Source organism: Suricata suricatta, chromosome 1, assembly GCF_006229205.1.
Source record: "Suricata suricatta isolate VVHF042 chromosome 1, meerkat_22Aug2017_6uvM2_HiC, whole genome shotgun sequence".
In the NCBI taxonomy this organism is placed as follows: Eukaryota; Metazoa; Chordata; class Mammalia; order Carnivora; family Herpestidae; genus Suricata; species Suricata suricatta.
Window position 1 is genome coordinate 96,608,472 of NC_043700.1, and position 14,650 is coordinate 96,623,121.

At 35.3% G+C, this 14,650-nt stretch overlaps 1 protein-coding gene and 1 long non-coding RNA gene across 2 annotated transcripts in view; one reads left to right on the top strand and one right to left on the bottom strand.

Moving 5' to 3' along the window:
• Positions 1–14,650, top strand: part of BBS7 (Bardet-Biedl syndrome 7) — a 38,264-nt gene that overhangs the window by 17,003 nt on the left and 6,611 nt on the right. The window contains exons 11-15 of the mRNA XM_029941405.1: positions 3,069–3,261; positions 4,470–4,544; positions 7,072–7,137; positions 11,717–11,856; positions 13,932–14,096. Of these exons, the coding sequence (XP_029797265.1) occupies positions 3,069–3,261; positions 4,470–4,544; positions 7,072–7,137; positions 11,717–11,856; positions 13,932–14,096 (639 nt within the window). The remainder of the gene's footprint in view (positions 1–3,068; positions 3,262–4,469; positions 4,545–7,071; positions 7,138–11,716; positions 11,857–13,931; positions 14,097–14,650) is intronic.
• LOC115293745 overlaps positions 1–14,650 on the bottom strand; it is a 28,766-nt gene that overhangs the window by 13,105 nt on the left and 1,011 nt on the right. The window contains exons 2-3 of the long non-coding RNA XR_003909582.1: positions 5,297–5,483; positions 4,812–4,955 (exon numbers count right to left, since the gene is read on the bottom strand). This is a non-coding gene — a long non-coding RNA (uncharacterized LOC115293745). The remainder of the gene's footprint in view (positions 1–4,811; positions 4,956–5,296; positions 5,484–14,650) is intronic.

Below are 14,650 nucleotides of genomic sequence, written 5' to 3' on the forward strand. Positions count from 1 at the left end.
ATGAGATACAGGAGAATATATCTGGGTTGCAAGAAGATGAAAAAGTAAGGGAGAAAGGAGAAAGGAATATAAGGAGTAAAATTTAAAGGAATTGAGTAAAGAAAAAGAAAAAAAGGTAATAATGACAAAGAAATAAGTACGAAACTAGTGAAGAAAAAAATTTTTATATATTAAAAAAACAAACAAACAAAAAACAACAAAATAAAACAAAAAAACAAAACAAAACAAAGCAAAAAAACAAAAACGAAAGGAAAAAAAAGGGGCTGCAGCTCCCCCTGGTGGAATGGCTTGGTTTGATGTGGTAGGTCTTGGAGTCCGTTCTCAGAGGCTCCGCCCCTGCCTGAGGCGAAATGAGCAGCAGGAGGTGAAGTGCGCACCTTCACAGACTCAATTGCGGAGTCCCCACCCCCAATCAGGATCTCGATTGCAATGGGGGAAAGGAAAAAAACAAAAGGCAAAAAACCGAGTCTCTCTTAGTTTCCGATAGCTTTGCTCAAGAAGCTGTGCGCTGCTGGAAATGAGCTGGGAGCTCCTACAGTCTAAGCGCGTGCCCAGGCCTCCACCTGCCACCGACTCTTTGTTGGGGGTCCCGTAGGTGTGCGCCCTATTTTTTCCCTGTGGGCACCCGGGATTCGCTCAGTCTGTGCAGGGGGCGAGGTGTGCCGTGGAAATGCGTTCCGTGGTCCCATTCCCAAAACCAAGTTCGAATTGCTCGCGCCTGGCGCAGTCGCCGCTCAGGCCGCTTCCCGCCGGGGAATGCGCTCCCCAGCGCAGCTGCTTCTCACAGCCACAGGCGCCTCTGCTTCCCTGCCGATATGGCTTAGGGCTGGAAGCTATTCCTTCTCTTGCACCACCCTGGTTCGGGATTCCGGCTACCCAGCAGTTATCTATGGAGTAGGTTTCTGTCTCCAAGCGCAGCCAAGCGTTCTATACCTCTTCTTCAGAGACAGTTCTATGAGCGTGTTATGACTCTGTCTCTTCCCTTTGTCTCTCGGGCGCTGTGCGCTTGCGCCACGTTGGGCTGCGGATCTTACCTCCCCTGCTCGTCCCGGGCTGGCCCGTTTTCAGATCTCCCCCCGTTCGCCCCCACTCACTCAGGTATCCTTGAGGTTCTATTCCTTCTGGAGTTCGTATTTTCTCCTTCCGCTCTCGCAGATGAACGTAATATCCTTCTCAGTTTGATAAATGGTGCGGACGGAGTTTACAGAGCTCCCTTCCTCTCCGCCATCTTGGCTCCACCCCATACCACATCTTCTTGATCCACTCATCAGGTGATGGACATTTAGGCTCCTTCCATGTTTTGGCTATTGTTGACAGTGCCGCTATGAACATTGGGGTCCATGTGCTCCTATGCATCAGCACTTCTGTATCCCTTGGGTAAATCCCTAGCAGTGCTATTGCTGGATCATAAGGGAGTTCTATTGATAGTTTTTTGAGGAACCTCCACACTGTTTTCCAGAGCGGCTGCACCAGTTTACATTCCCACCAACAGTGTAGGAGGGTGCCCATCTCTGCACACCCTCGCCAGCATCTATAGTCTCTTGATTTGTTCATTTTAGCCACTCTGACTGGCGTGAGGTGTATCTCAGTGTGGTTTTTTAAAGTTAGAAATATACCTTTTATATTATTTATAAAAGTATTATTACTTTATTCTATACTGACTTTTTCTTAGATCAAAAATTATATATTTCATTTGTTTAGTTATAGATAGTTGTAATGCTTTGTTTTTTCACACAGACATTGGAAAGAAACCAACATAGACAACTGTATTTCTTCTTAATTGTAATGTTTACTGCTCCTGTGTACTTTTATGAATATGTAACATTGGTTTATCAGTTTTCTTACTGGAAATGAGTAATGTTGACTCCTTTAGACACAGGTATTGCTTCTGTGGCCTGTTCAAGCTGACAAGTCCTATGAAAAGAGACCCCAGACTCCCATAAAATTGCTTCATACATGAAGTGGGAGTTGCTGAAACTTCTAATGACTGCTCTCCCTACTTCAACCTTTACATCCTCTTGGGAACAGTGAGGGCCAATCTTTTTCTGGTGGTAGTTGAGGGCTACGTAAGTTTTTAAGGCAGCAAAATGCCACGAGTACTTTTAGTTCACAAAGCCACACCTTAAGTTTACCACAAGTCAGCTTAGCAAAGCCACCTGGACTCCAAGCTCCAACATTCATGTAATAAGGAACCAAGCAGAATTAATGGCTATTATCTCACATGCTTAGTATAATACCTTGTATTTATATCTGAGTCTATCCCTCCTGATTCTAGTGGAATGTAAGCTCATCAGAAGCTTATGTCTGTTTTGTTCATTCAGCACCTTCAACATAGGTACATATGAGACATGAAGTAAATATTTCTTGTAGGAATCTTTTCCTTTGTTTATTGCACAGATCTCTTTTAAGCTCTTACCCACCCTTAAGTTGGGGCTGGCTAAGCCTCATGTTGTTGTTTCTCAGTTACTAGTTGCTACATTTGCATATGTTGTTTCCCTTTAACTGGAGTGACTCTCTAAGCAATGAAGCAATGCCTGTACAGTTCAATGCTGGCAGAATCCTTTTCAACACTGGATGGAGGAACTTCATCTACTACTGGCTTATGATCATCTTGTGGTCTCAAAATGTTAATACTCCACAGCCTCCTTTTTATTTTGTCTGTTTCACCTATTTTTACTGAAAGGCACAAATTTACTGGTTTTACACATTTTGTTTCTTCAAATTAAATCTGTTTCTCTGCTCCAGTACAACTAGTTTCTCTCCTGATTAGTAATATATGTAACTGTAACTGGATTTGTGTGTTAGAATTGATTATTTTCAACCTTCTTTGATACCTACAATTCTTTATTAATATTGCTGGTATGGGACTGAGTTTTAATTTTTAGATTAGACATAAATAATGTGGGATTGTTTGGTTAATCATAGAAACAAAGCTTTGTATTAGCTCATAGTTTTAGCTCAACTAATAAAAATCTATATTGCACAAGTAAATGTCTAATTCTTGTAATCATTCTAAGGACTTCACATGTTTATACTTGTAGATGACAGTTGTATACATTTTTCTCTAGGAGTGAGCTGGAATATCTGCAGTATAAGGTACTGCAGGAAAGAGAGAAATATCAACAGTCTTCCCAATCAAGCAATGCAAAATCAGCAGTACCTTCATTTAGTGTAAATGACAAGTTTACATTAAATAAAGACGATGCCAGCTACAGCCTCATTTTAGAAGTGCAGACAGCGATAGATAATGTCTTAATACAGGTAAGCAAAATATCTAATTTCTTTGTTTTGTGATTGGATCTATTTTGCAGATTAGTCATATGCACTCATTATTATTATTGAACACTTTCAATTTTAGATAGTAATTGTAAGTGTTTATCTTTTAAATATTGCATTTAGCTTAGTAATTTTAAAGGTTTATCAATTTTATATTAGATAATCAGTTTTCTCATAGATTATCTAAGTTATAGCTTTACTTTTTATTTATCCTATTAAGTATTAAACAGAAGACTGATGAACTTAAGTTTCAAGAAGCATCGAAAAGAAGAGTAAGGATTTTGTTCTTTGGTTGACATTAAGAGAATTTTAAGAGATGTGATTTAGAAAACTGCAATATTTAATGCCCTCATTAGAACCTTTTTTTAAGCTTCACATTCTAAAATGGTAGCTTACAGTACTGCTTGCTCATTAAGCACCAGTTTCTGGGTAGGTCAGTAGACAAAGTAGATATTCCCAAAAGATGAAATTTAGGGATAAAAATATACAACTCCATTCAATAATATATTTAATTAGTTTTTCTATAAATTGCAAGATATTCAGGGAGTGGGAAAGGATGGTTGTTGGATGAATGGAAAATAAGCAAAAGATGGAAAACCATAAAAAATGAGAAGAGAATAAAGTGGAGAAAGAAGACAAGATCTAAAAAGATGTGGGAGAGAGATCAGATTATTAATTAAAACTTAAAGGCTGAACTCTTAAGTAGTGCTGGCATAAAGGCTGCATTAAACAACTCTAGGAGCACCACTTAGATAGAATTCAGTGCAACCACAGTGCCCTAGAAACTACCTCTATAGAGGAGACCAAAAATTATCTCGTTTCTGTGTTGCAGGTGAAAAATAAATTGATAAAAACGAACTGATATAATCAGAATGGCCATATTATTATTTTTAGCCAATGGTAACATTTTTAGCATGGACAAAAATAGGTAGGATTATACTTCTAAGGTGATGATCTATGATTTCTGGTAGTCCAAATTAGAAAAAAATAAGTCATTGTGATATAACATTTATTATTTATTGCATTTATTTCCTAGAAGTACCTATTACCAATTGTAAATTAAGAGAATTCATATGCTCAAATTTAAAGATGAACTAGAACTAAAGAGAACCCTTAGAGAAAATAATGTTTTGTGAAAATTGTTAGATTTCCATCTGAACCATTTTTTGTTTTTCTTTAAATATTGACTGTAGAGTGATGTTCCAATAGATTTACTTGATGTGGATAAAAATTCTGCTGTTGTCAGCTTTAGCAGCTGTGATTCTGAGGTGAGTAAAAAATATCAAGAATTTTTCAGACACTTTCATTTCTATTATGCCATTTTAAATAAGGCCTAATAAATGCTACTAAGGTTTAATGTTTTTTCTTCAATCTGTTTTTCATAACCTTTCCCTCAAAATCTGCTTCTACTCATCTTCGCTATTTTCAGATAATCTAGAAAACTGGAGTGTTGTCCTAGATTCTTTCGTTTCTCTGATCTGTTACATCCAGTTAGTCACTAGTTTTTGCCAGTTTTGTCTGCTTGGCTTCTATACCTCCTACTTTGCTTCATTTCCACTTCTGTTAATGTTTCAGGCTCTTATCGTGGTTGCTTGAACTACTCGTCTACCAGTTTTTCTATCTCCAGTGTTGCCTCTCACCTCCAGGCTCTGCTGTACACTGCCACCAGAGAGGTCTTCCTAAAATATAAACATCACCATGTCATTCCTTTTCTCAAAACCTTAAAGATTTCTTGTTCCCTGCTGCATATAAGTCAGATTTCTCATTGTGGCATAACATCTTTCCATGATTCAGCTCTTGATTACTTCTCTAGCTTAGCTCTTACCAGCTGCTACCTTCCCTCCCATGAACATTATTTCTGCCAAACTGAAGTTGTTAAAATTTCTTGAAAATGCTATATAGTTTCACACATTCCTACATTTGAACATGGTCTGTTTCTTTTGCTTGTGCTTTTTCACCTTTTCTGGGCTCATTGAATCTTGCCTAACCTTTATTTAGCAGACATTTGTTGGGTACTTACCATGTGTAAAGTATCTTGGATGAGACTGTATCAGAGCTTTAGATATGCTTAGTATATTACTTCGTCCTGCTTAGTACTAGCACACGAGCAGTCTCAGAACAAAGTGTGGCTCCTGGAGAGAAGTTAGGGTGAAGATAAGGTCTGGATGGCCGTCTTGGAGAAGGCAAGCCAGAGCAGGAGATGGTGACTAGAGTTGGCAAGTCATTATACATATAAAAAAGGGAGGAATAAAAAGAGTAGATGAAGAAGAAAGTTGAGAGCTATTTTAGGGACTAGTTTTTAATATAATTTTATAGTAAGTAAGCTTTTTTTTGGAAGAGATTTTATCATACGCATATTATGCAATATGTATGGTTTGTCATCCCTGTTTGAGAATAAAACTAAAAGATTAAGGCCTACTTTTTAATTTTCATTTAAAAAGTCAAGTTAATCTTAAAATCTTAATCCCTAAATTACTGAGAAAGATTACCCTATTTTATTTATATCAGTGCAGGTTTCTTTGAAATGAGTATATTTCATACTAGTTTAAAACCCATTTTTTAGAATGATGGCTTTAAAAAAAAAGCCTTAATATGGAGATTTTAATTATATACAGAAGTAGAGAGAATAGTATAAATAACCTGAGTGTACTCATTGTTCAACATATGGCCAGTCTTATTTTATGCTCTCCTCCTTTTCCCATCACAAACCTAATCCCAGACATTTCATGTATTTTAATCTTTATCATCTTATTCATAAATACTTAGGTATATATAACATTTGTTTTTAACCGCACAAAACTATATTTATTTTTAAGTTGATTGATATTCTGTTTACTAAATTTAAATGATTTGAAATTAAAGTGTTCAAATTTTCTTCTTGATACTAGCATCCTTTTTCTTCACTTATTAAAAATAGGGAAATAGTAGCACAACAAAAATTGCATACTAAGTATTTCATGTTGCTTTGTCTGTTTTTGCAGTTCATAGAACCAGATATATTTCTCTGTTTTTAGTAGTTTAATAGTCAGTTGCAGGATGTTGTCATATTTGAAGTAACCTGTCTAATTTAATTCAACAAACATATATTGAATGCTTATAGTATCATCCCAGGCACTGTGTTATTTGCTGGAAATACAAAGATGTGATATTTCTTAATCTTCTATAACTATTTGTGATAATCAAAGACATTCCATACCAAACACTGATGTTTTGTATTTTAATGTTATAAACATTAGAAGTTTGTGCTGTCAGTTAAATTTTTAGAAAAATTAATGTTTAAAAGTATTGTAGCAGCATCTGGGTGACTCAGTCATTTGAGCAACCTACTCTTGATTTTGACTCAGGTCATGATCTCATGGTTATGAGTTCAAGCCCCACGTCAGGCTCTGTGCCAACAATGTGTATAGTCTGCTTGGGATTCTCTTCTCTCCTCTCTCTCTGCCCCTCTCCCCCTTGCTTTCTCTCTCAAAATAAACATTTAAAAAATGTTATTGTAGAAACAATACTTTTAGGATGGAAAGAGCATCTTAAAAGTATGAATTTGGATTCTGATTTTATTACTTACTAGCTTTTGGGAAATTTTCCTAACCCAAATTCTATGGTTTCTCCATCTGTTAAAACTTATTTAGTAAAAGTTCACATAGGGTTGTTTGCAGGAGTAAGAAAAAAGCACTTAGCACAGTGTCACCCAAATGATACATGCTTTGTAAATGGTAACCATTATTATTATTGATGATATTTTTATTTTTATAAATATGTGAATTCATCCTTTTCCTTAATTTGAATTCTTCCCAGTCAAATGACAACTTTCTTCTCGCTACATATCGGTGCCAGGCAAATACCACAAGGCTGGAACTCAAGGTAAAAATGTTTGAAATTCCCTTTAATTGAAAGTTTGAACTTTTTCCCCCCTTGGTATATATTGCAATGTATCTATCACTTCTTTATATTATTTTCTCCCCTCAAATGAATCCTTTTGGGTTAATGACCGTTGGATGACCAGTTAGGTTTTAACTCAGCCCAAACAATTATCTCTGCTATTGGTGCACAACCAGTCTCCTTCTCTGAAATTACCAGTCATGTATTTCCTCTAAGTAGATTTTTTTTTTTTAATTTTCTATTATGGAAAGTTTCAAACATACAGAAAAGTAATGACTTCAGCTTCAGTAGTCATCAACTCATAGCATTCTTGTTTATACTTCAGTAGTCATCAACTCATAGCATTCTTGTTTATACTATCGCTGTCTATCCCAAAATATTTTGAAGCAAATACAAGATGTTTTGTAATTTCAGTTGTAAATATCTTAGTACATATGTCCAAAAGATAAGAACTCTTTTTAAAAACATAACTGCAATACTATTGTCACATCTAAGAAAAATTAACAATAGTTTCTTAGTTTCATCAAATATTTAGTATTTAGATTTCACTGAGTTTCTCTTTTACAGTTTGTTTGATCTAGTCATGGTCCAGACAAGGTAATATAGTTATTGAAGTATATGAGCTTTTGTCCTATATTTTCCTACCATCTGGATTTTTCTGATTGCATTCCAATAGTGTCATGTATTACCATCTATTTTAGAGGAAATCATTTAATGTTTTCTTTAGCAATTTAGTAATATAATCTCTTTCATAATTAAATCCTGATGGTAGTACACAAATCTATTTTAGTTAATTAATTTGTGTGATTTTTTAAAAAAACTCTATTTGATACATTTATGATCTAAAAAATTAAAGACTATAACTTTTTTCTTGGTGTTGCTGATGTTCAGAGACTCAGTCTGGTTTTTTTTTAATTTTTTTTTTTATATTTATTTACTTTTGAGAGACAGAGAGAGACAGAGTATGAACAGGGGAGGGGCAGAGAGAGAAAGAGACCTAGAATCTGAAGCAGGCTCCAGGCCCTGAGCTAGCAGTGAACTGTGAAATCATGACCTGAGCTGAAGCTGGATGCTCAACCGACTGAGCCACCCAGGTGCCCTTCAGTCTGTTTTTTTCAAGAGAGATGTTGTTACATAACAACTTTTTCACATCTAGTTAAGGACGTTCCAATTAACTGTAAGGTTTTTTTTCCTAAACAATTTATTTTAGTCTGCATACGTCCCCTTTTGTGTATTTTGAAAGAAAAAATAAATAAATAAATAAAAATTAAAAAAATAAAATAATTATTGGTACTATAAAAAATGAAATAAATTTATTACTAAAGGAATGTAGTTAAATGTATTTTATTTAACCTAATTAAACATTTTAAATTACATATCCTCTGAACAAGACTGTGCCAATAAATTGGGAAGTAGACCTAAACATATTAAAAAGCTATGTTATTTTTTTTAAATCGGATCCAGTAATCAATGCAAGAAAACTAATGAAAAAGAAAAAGGTGGAACTTATCATATGGTAAAACATACTATAAAACTATTGTAATAAAAATAAATAAAAATAATGCGTGGTATTTATAAGGCCTTAATAAATAGGGGGTGCAATAAAATTGTCTAGAAATAGAGCCTAACATACATTTATGGATATTTAATGAATGACTTTTTTTTTTTTTTGAGAGAAAGAATGCAAGAAAGGGAGGGGTAGAGGAAGAAGGAGAGAGAAAATCATAAGCAGGCTTCATGCCCACTGTGGAGCCCATGCGGAGGTTGATCTCACAACCATGAGATTGTGACCTGAGCCAAAATCAAGGGGATGTTTAACCAAGTGAGCCACCCAGGCACCCCTAATGCATGACATTTTTATGTAGGAAAAAATTCTGTTAAATTACTATTCCTGTTTAAAAATTAGTGTTGCCGCAACTGGTATCTATCTGGAAGAAAATTAAGTGGATTCTTATCCTAATGCTATATATGAAAAAAAAAAATTAGATGAATTAAGTACCAAATTATTTTTAAAAAGAAGGAAATTTAGCTGTCTTTCAGGTAATGGGTGAATATCAACAAAACACAAAGACTGCCAATAACTTGTTATAAAAATGACTATCCAGTAAGGAAAATAGGCAGAGAATATGTTCTGTGCCTCAGTTCACACAAGAGAGAGTCAAAATAGCTAACAAATATTAAGAGAAAATGTTCTACCTTATTATTAGTTAGAGAAATTCAAATTAAAATAACAAAAAACATTTTCTGCTTCTCCAAAAGACTGGCAAAAAATTTTAAAAGCAACATCACCATGTGGGGCAATAAGAAAAAGGACACACTCAATCATAGCTGAAGGAAATAAAAATTGTTACAGCTGCTTTGGAAAAACAGGCAAGAGTCCCACTTGGAGGAATCTATTTTAAGCAATAAAACCACAGTATTATACACACAGATATGTATTTAATTAAATGCAATATTGCTTGTAGAAGCAGAGAAGTGGAACCAAAGTGAACATTAAATAATTGAGTGGTTGAATAATTAGCTATTTATGCATATATGGAATATAAAACAGCTGCCATAAAGAAGGCATTGATCTCTTCCTGTTAACATAGAACGAATTCCATGAAAAACAAAATGTGGCTAAAACTCCTATAGATGTAAATACATTTTATCTAAGGGGTATAAATATGAAGAAAGGGATGGAAAGAAACACCTGTCTGGTATGATAGGTTATACCGTAGGGGAAAGCATGGGTGGGACAGGAGTAGGAGGGACGTGATGCCATTGAGAGAAATGAAGATAAGGGAAAATGTGACTGTTAGGAATAAGAAAGATGTCTATGAATAAATAGAATTTCTTCATGTGAAATTATGGTTTTGTTTTTGTACTTCTGCATAGAGAAATGTATGAAGACATGACTACCAAAATAGCAATCATCATCTCTGGGTGGTAGGATTTCAGGTGACTTGTATATTCATCCTAATTTTTCTGTATTGTTTATATATTTTTTTATTAAATTTTTTTATGTCTTTATTTTGTTTTGAGAGAGAGACAGAGCGTGAGCGGGGGAGGGGCAGAGAGAGGGAGACACAGAATCTGAAGCAGGCTCCAGGCTGTGAGCTGTCAGCACAGAGCCCAACACAGGGCTTGTACCCACGGACTGTGAGATCATGACCTGAGCCAAAGTTGGTCACTTAACCGACTGAGCCACCCAGGCACCCCCTGTATTGTTTATATTTTTAATAATGCATATGAATTGTTATATAATCAAAGAAAGCCTTTTGACTTTTTACTGTGGAAAAAATTATGTGCTAGTGTAAGCTTACCTTTAAAAAAGAAACCCTGAAATATAGCTGTATCAGATCTATTTTTTATTTCTTTTCTGTATTTTTATTTTTTATCTTTTTATCTTTGTTCTCTTTCCATTTTGAGCAATATTTGCAGTGTGACATTTGCAAAAGCCCTTGCTATAAACCTTTATCTTTCCCATTTAGGTAAAACACTGATTTCTGCCCCCCCCCCCCCCACATGTTAGGAAAAGTGTGAATTAAAATAACAGCTAGCAGGTCACCTGGGTGGTTTAGTCAGCTGAAGGACCAACTCTTTATTTTGGCTCAGGTCATGATCTCACACTTCATGGGATTGAGCACCACATTAGGCTCTGCGCTGACAGTGTGGCGCCTGCTTGGAATTCTCTGCCTCTCTCTCTGCCCCTCCCCACTCACTCACATGCATGTTCTCCCTCTCTTTCAAATAAACATTAAAAATAAAATATTAGCCAGGTTAGAGAAGCTACCATTGTAATACAGGAAGTACTACAGTCCATCTATGAATTTGAAGTGAGAGAAACAGAGAGGGGGCAAAAGGGAGAGGCTGAACAGCTTTCCAACTCCTGTAAAATTAATTCTTCACAGTGTAATGAATTTTCATTTTCTGTTAAATGTTTTGAATCCTCAGGAGGTCCAATCAGGTATATTTAAAGCAACTCAAAAGATTTCCTAATCCAAATACCTTATAATTAGATGGTGTATACTTCTCTATTTTCATAGAAAATCAAGAATTAAGTGCTTAGAAACATTTTTTCTGTCAATAGATTTTCATAACAATAGCTATATGCTGTAGTACTGTTATTTATGAGAAAATGAAGTGTGACATTTAAGTTTTAGTTATTTGAAAAACTCACTTATCCCCCTCAACGAAATGTCTAAATTTTAACCATTTTTGATGCGAATCTTATGAAACATATTAGACACGGGTGGTTTTAGATGGGATGCGATAGTATGTAAGAACATACGTTTTTTGGAATGACATAGCACTTCTAAGTGTACACAACCCAAAAATATGTGGTGGGGATACCTTTTATAGATCAAGTTTCCTTTTGCCTGCCAAACGCTTTTTAAATTTTCCTTTACTCTAGTGGTAAAAAGTAGTTGTTTAATAAAAGGTCATTATTTCCTTCAGAATACTCCAGAAGAGATTAAGGTCTAATTATTTGATTACTTGTGTTGAACATTTTAAAGATAACATTTATGTTATGTTGCTAGAATATTCTTATTTTCTTTTCTCTTTTGTGTTGAATCAGATTCGTTCAATTGAAGGCCAGTATGGCATGCTTCAAGCGTATGTGACTCCAAGGATTCAACCCAAAACCTGTCAGGTCCGCCAATACCTTATCAAGCCCCTTTCACTCCATCAAAGAACTCACTTTATTGATCACGACAGGTAGGACAAAGGAGGGAGCAGTTTAATTTTTAGGATATTACATGATGCAGATAAACTTTCTTTTCATTTTTATAGTATAAATTCTGGTAGTGATTTGTACATTTTAAAAATTAAATATTTAAACACTGTGGAATCACATTTTTAATATAAGATTTGTCTTTTAAAGGCTGGTTTGAGTTGGACTTTCCTGACTTTCTCATATCTCAGTAGAGTAACAGTTTTCTTTCCCAAATACCTGTTGTGAATAAATATTGTTTAGCATTTGAGTTCTCTGTGAACAGGATCTTATTATAATATTAGCCTCAAATGTTATATTTCCTTTCTGCTTCACCTCAGGGAATACTGGTAAATCAGTCGGTTGTGATAGTCCCTGTTATTTCTGACTCCAGTCCAACTTAAGCTTATCTTCCTGTTGGTAGTTTTTTCACATTCTTTCCTGAAGATGAGAGACCATGAGCTTAAATGAAGGAGAAGGGAAAGAAATGAACAACCACTGAATGCTTTCCCTCTGCTGTAAGTTGTACTAGGTGCTTAGGCAATGTTGTTTAAGTCTTACAGCAAGCAAGGCAGGTAGTAATGTCCGCATTTTACAAATGAGAAATGGGGGCTTAAAAAAGTAAGTAACTTGCTGGTACAGGAAACAGAGTTTTTTTCTATTGCAGTTTATAATTTAAAGATATGTAACTTAAATAAGATGTAAAGAGAAATATTCCTAGGGAAGATTTCTGGAAAACATTAAAGAGAATAGATTCTTTATAGGGTGTCTTCCTGACTTAAATTCTAAGTTGTTGTTAATGGAGGTAGCATGCGTGGGGTGTTGGAAAGAACAGCAAACTGGGAATCAGGTGACTGGGAATCTGTTCCTCTTTGATTTGGGGAAAATCCTTTGATCTCTCTGGCCTTTAGTTTTCTTATCTGCATATGAGATGGTTGGTCTAGATGATCTCAAAAGTCACTTCCAATTCTTAGGTTCCTTAATTCTGTATCTTCTTATTTTTTTTTAAAATTTAGTTTATTATTTTGAGACAGAGAGTGAGCATAAGCACAGGGAAGGGGCAGAGAGGGAGAGACAGAATCCGAAGCAGGCTCCAGTGCAGGGTTTGAACTCACAGACTGTGATATGGTGACCTGATCTGAAATCAAGAGTGAGACACTTAACCGTCTGGGTCACCCAGGCGCCCCAATTCTGTACTTCTTAAAATTCTTCTGAACCTTTAATTTCTTGAAGTTTGTATTTCCTTAACTGTTTATAATCATCCATTTTATTTATTTTATTTATTTTACAACCTTTTATGTATGTGTGCCTCTGTGTGTGGTTTTTCAAAATAGAAAAGTGTTATTCCATATCCTTGCAACATAGCAGGTATTTTCTCTAACTTACCCAGTGACTCATGGGTAGTAAACAGCTAGTAGATAATGGAGCAAGGTTTCAAATCCATGTGTATCTTACTTGAAAGCCCAGTGGTTTTTTTTTAATGTTTATTTATTTTTGAGGTGGGGGGAGAAAGAGAAAGAGAGAGAGAGAGAGAGAGAGAGAGAGAGAGAGCGCACACGTGCATGAGTGGGAAAGGGGCAGAGTAAGAGGGAGACAGAGAACTCATAGCAGGCTCCATGCTGTCAGCGCAAAGCCCAACTTGGGGCTTGAACCCATGAGCCATGAGATCATGACTTGGGCCAAAGTCAGACGCTCAACTGACTGAACCACCCAGGTGCCCCTGAAAGCCCAATTTTTACCTTCACATTATACAGATTCTTTCCCTAAGGAAGTTCTTGTGTATGCTTTGTAGTTTATATAGATGAACTTTTAAAAAATGAAGTCTACTTTAATACACTGAATTTTATTTGTAAAGCTATTATGTTACTTAATTGAAAAAGCACAGATATAAGCATTCTTTTTTCATGAGATTGAAAATTTTATTTATCTTATGGTTAATATGAATCTGAAGAAAATGAAATGGACACCTTTATATGTGTTTATCTGCTATTTCAAAGTTCTGTTTGTTCATGTGTTGTATACATATAATACCTCCATGTATTGCTACACACAAATGTGTACCTCCACTATTGAATTCCAGACCCATGAATACACTGACGTTAACAGGCCAGTTCAGCTTTGCTGAAGTTCACTCCTGGGTGGTTTTTTGCCTGCCTGAAGTTCCTGAAAAACCTCCCGCAGGAGAATGTGTGACATTTTATTTTCAGAACACTTTCCTGGATACACAACTTGAAAGTACCTACAGGTAAATAAAACTTATTACTGGTTCACAAATGTTTTTTATAAATAGAGCTTCTAAACTTTCATTTGTCTTAAGGCAGGAATTATTTGAAAATAATGTCATTCAAAACCTATACTGTTCAAGAGAGTCTACTGAAAGACAAATAGAATTAATGAGTTTTTAAAAAATGATTGAATACAAATATGAAAGATCAGTATCTTTCCTATTCCCAATAATAACCAGTTAGAAAATAAATTGTTTGAAAAGACCCTATCAGAATAGCAATAACAATAACAAAATATCCATATAAAATCTGCAGGAATATCTGTTATTAGAAATATGCAGAACTTACATGAAGAAACTTTAAAATTTTATTGACATAAATGACTTGATTAAATGGAGTAATACATTCAGTAGTCATCAATATGAAGACATAAACATGGCAGTACTTCCCCAAATTGATTCAAACATTTATTCTAATTTCAATAAAAATTCCAGTTAAATTTGTTTAGGCAAAAATGGGAAATGGCTCAGAACTGGAGAGTTTAGAATAATGCAGGCTGTTGAAGCTGTCGTGG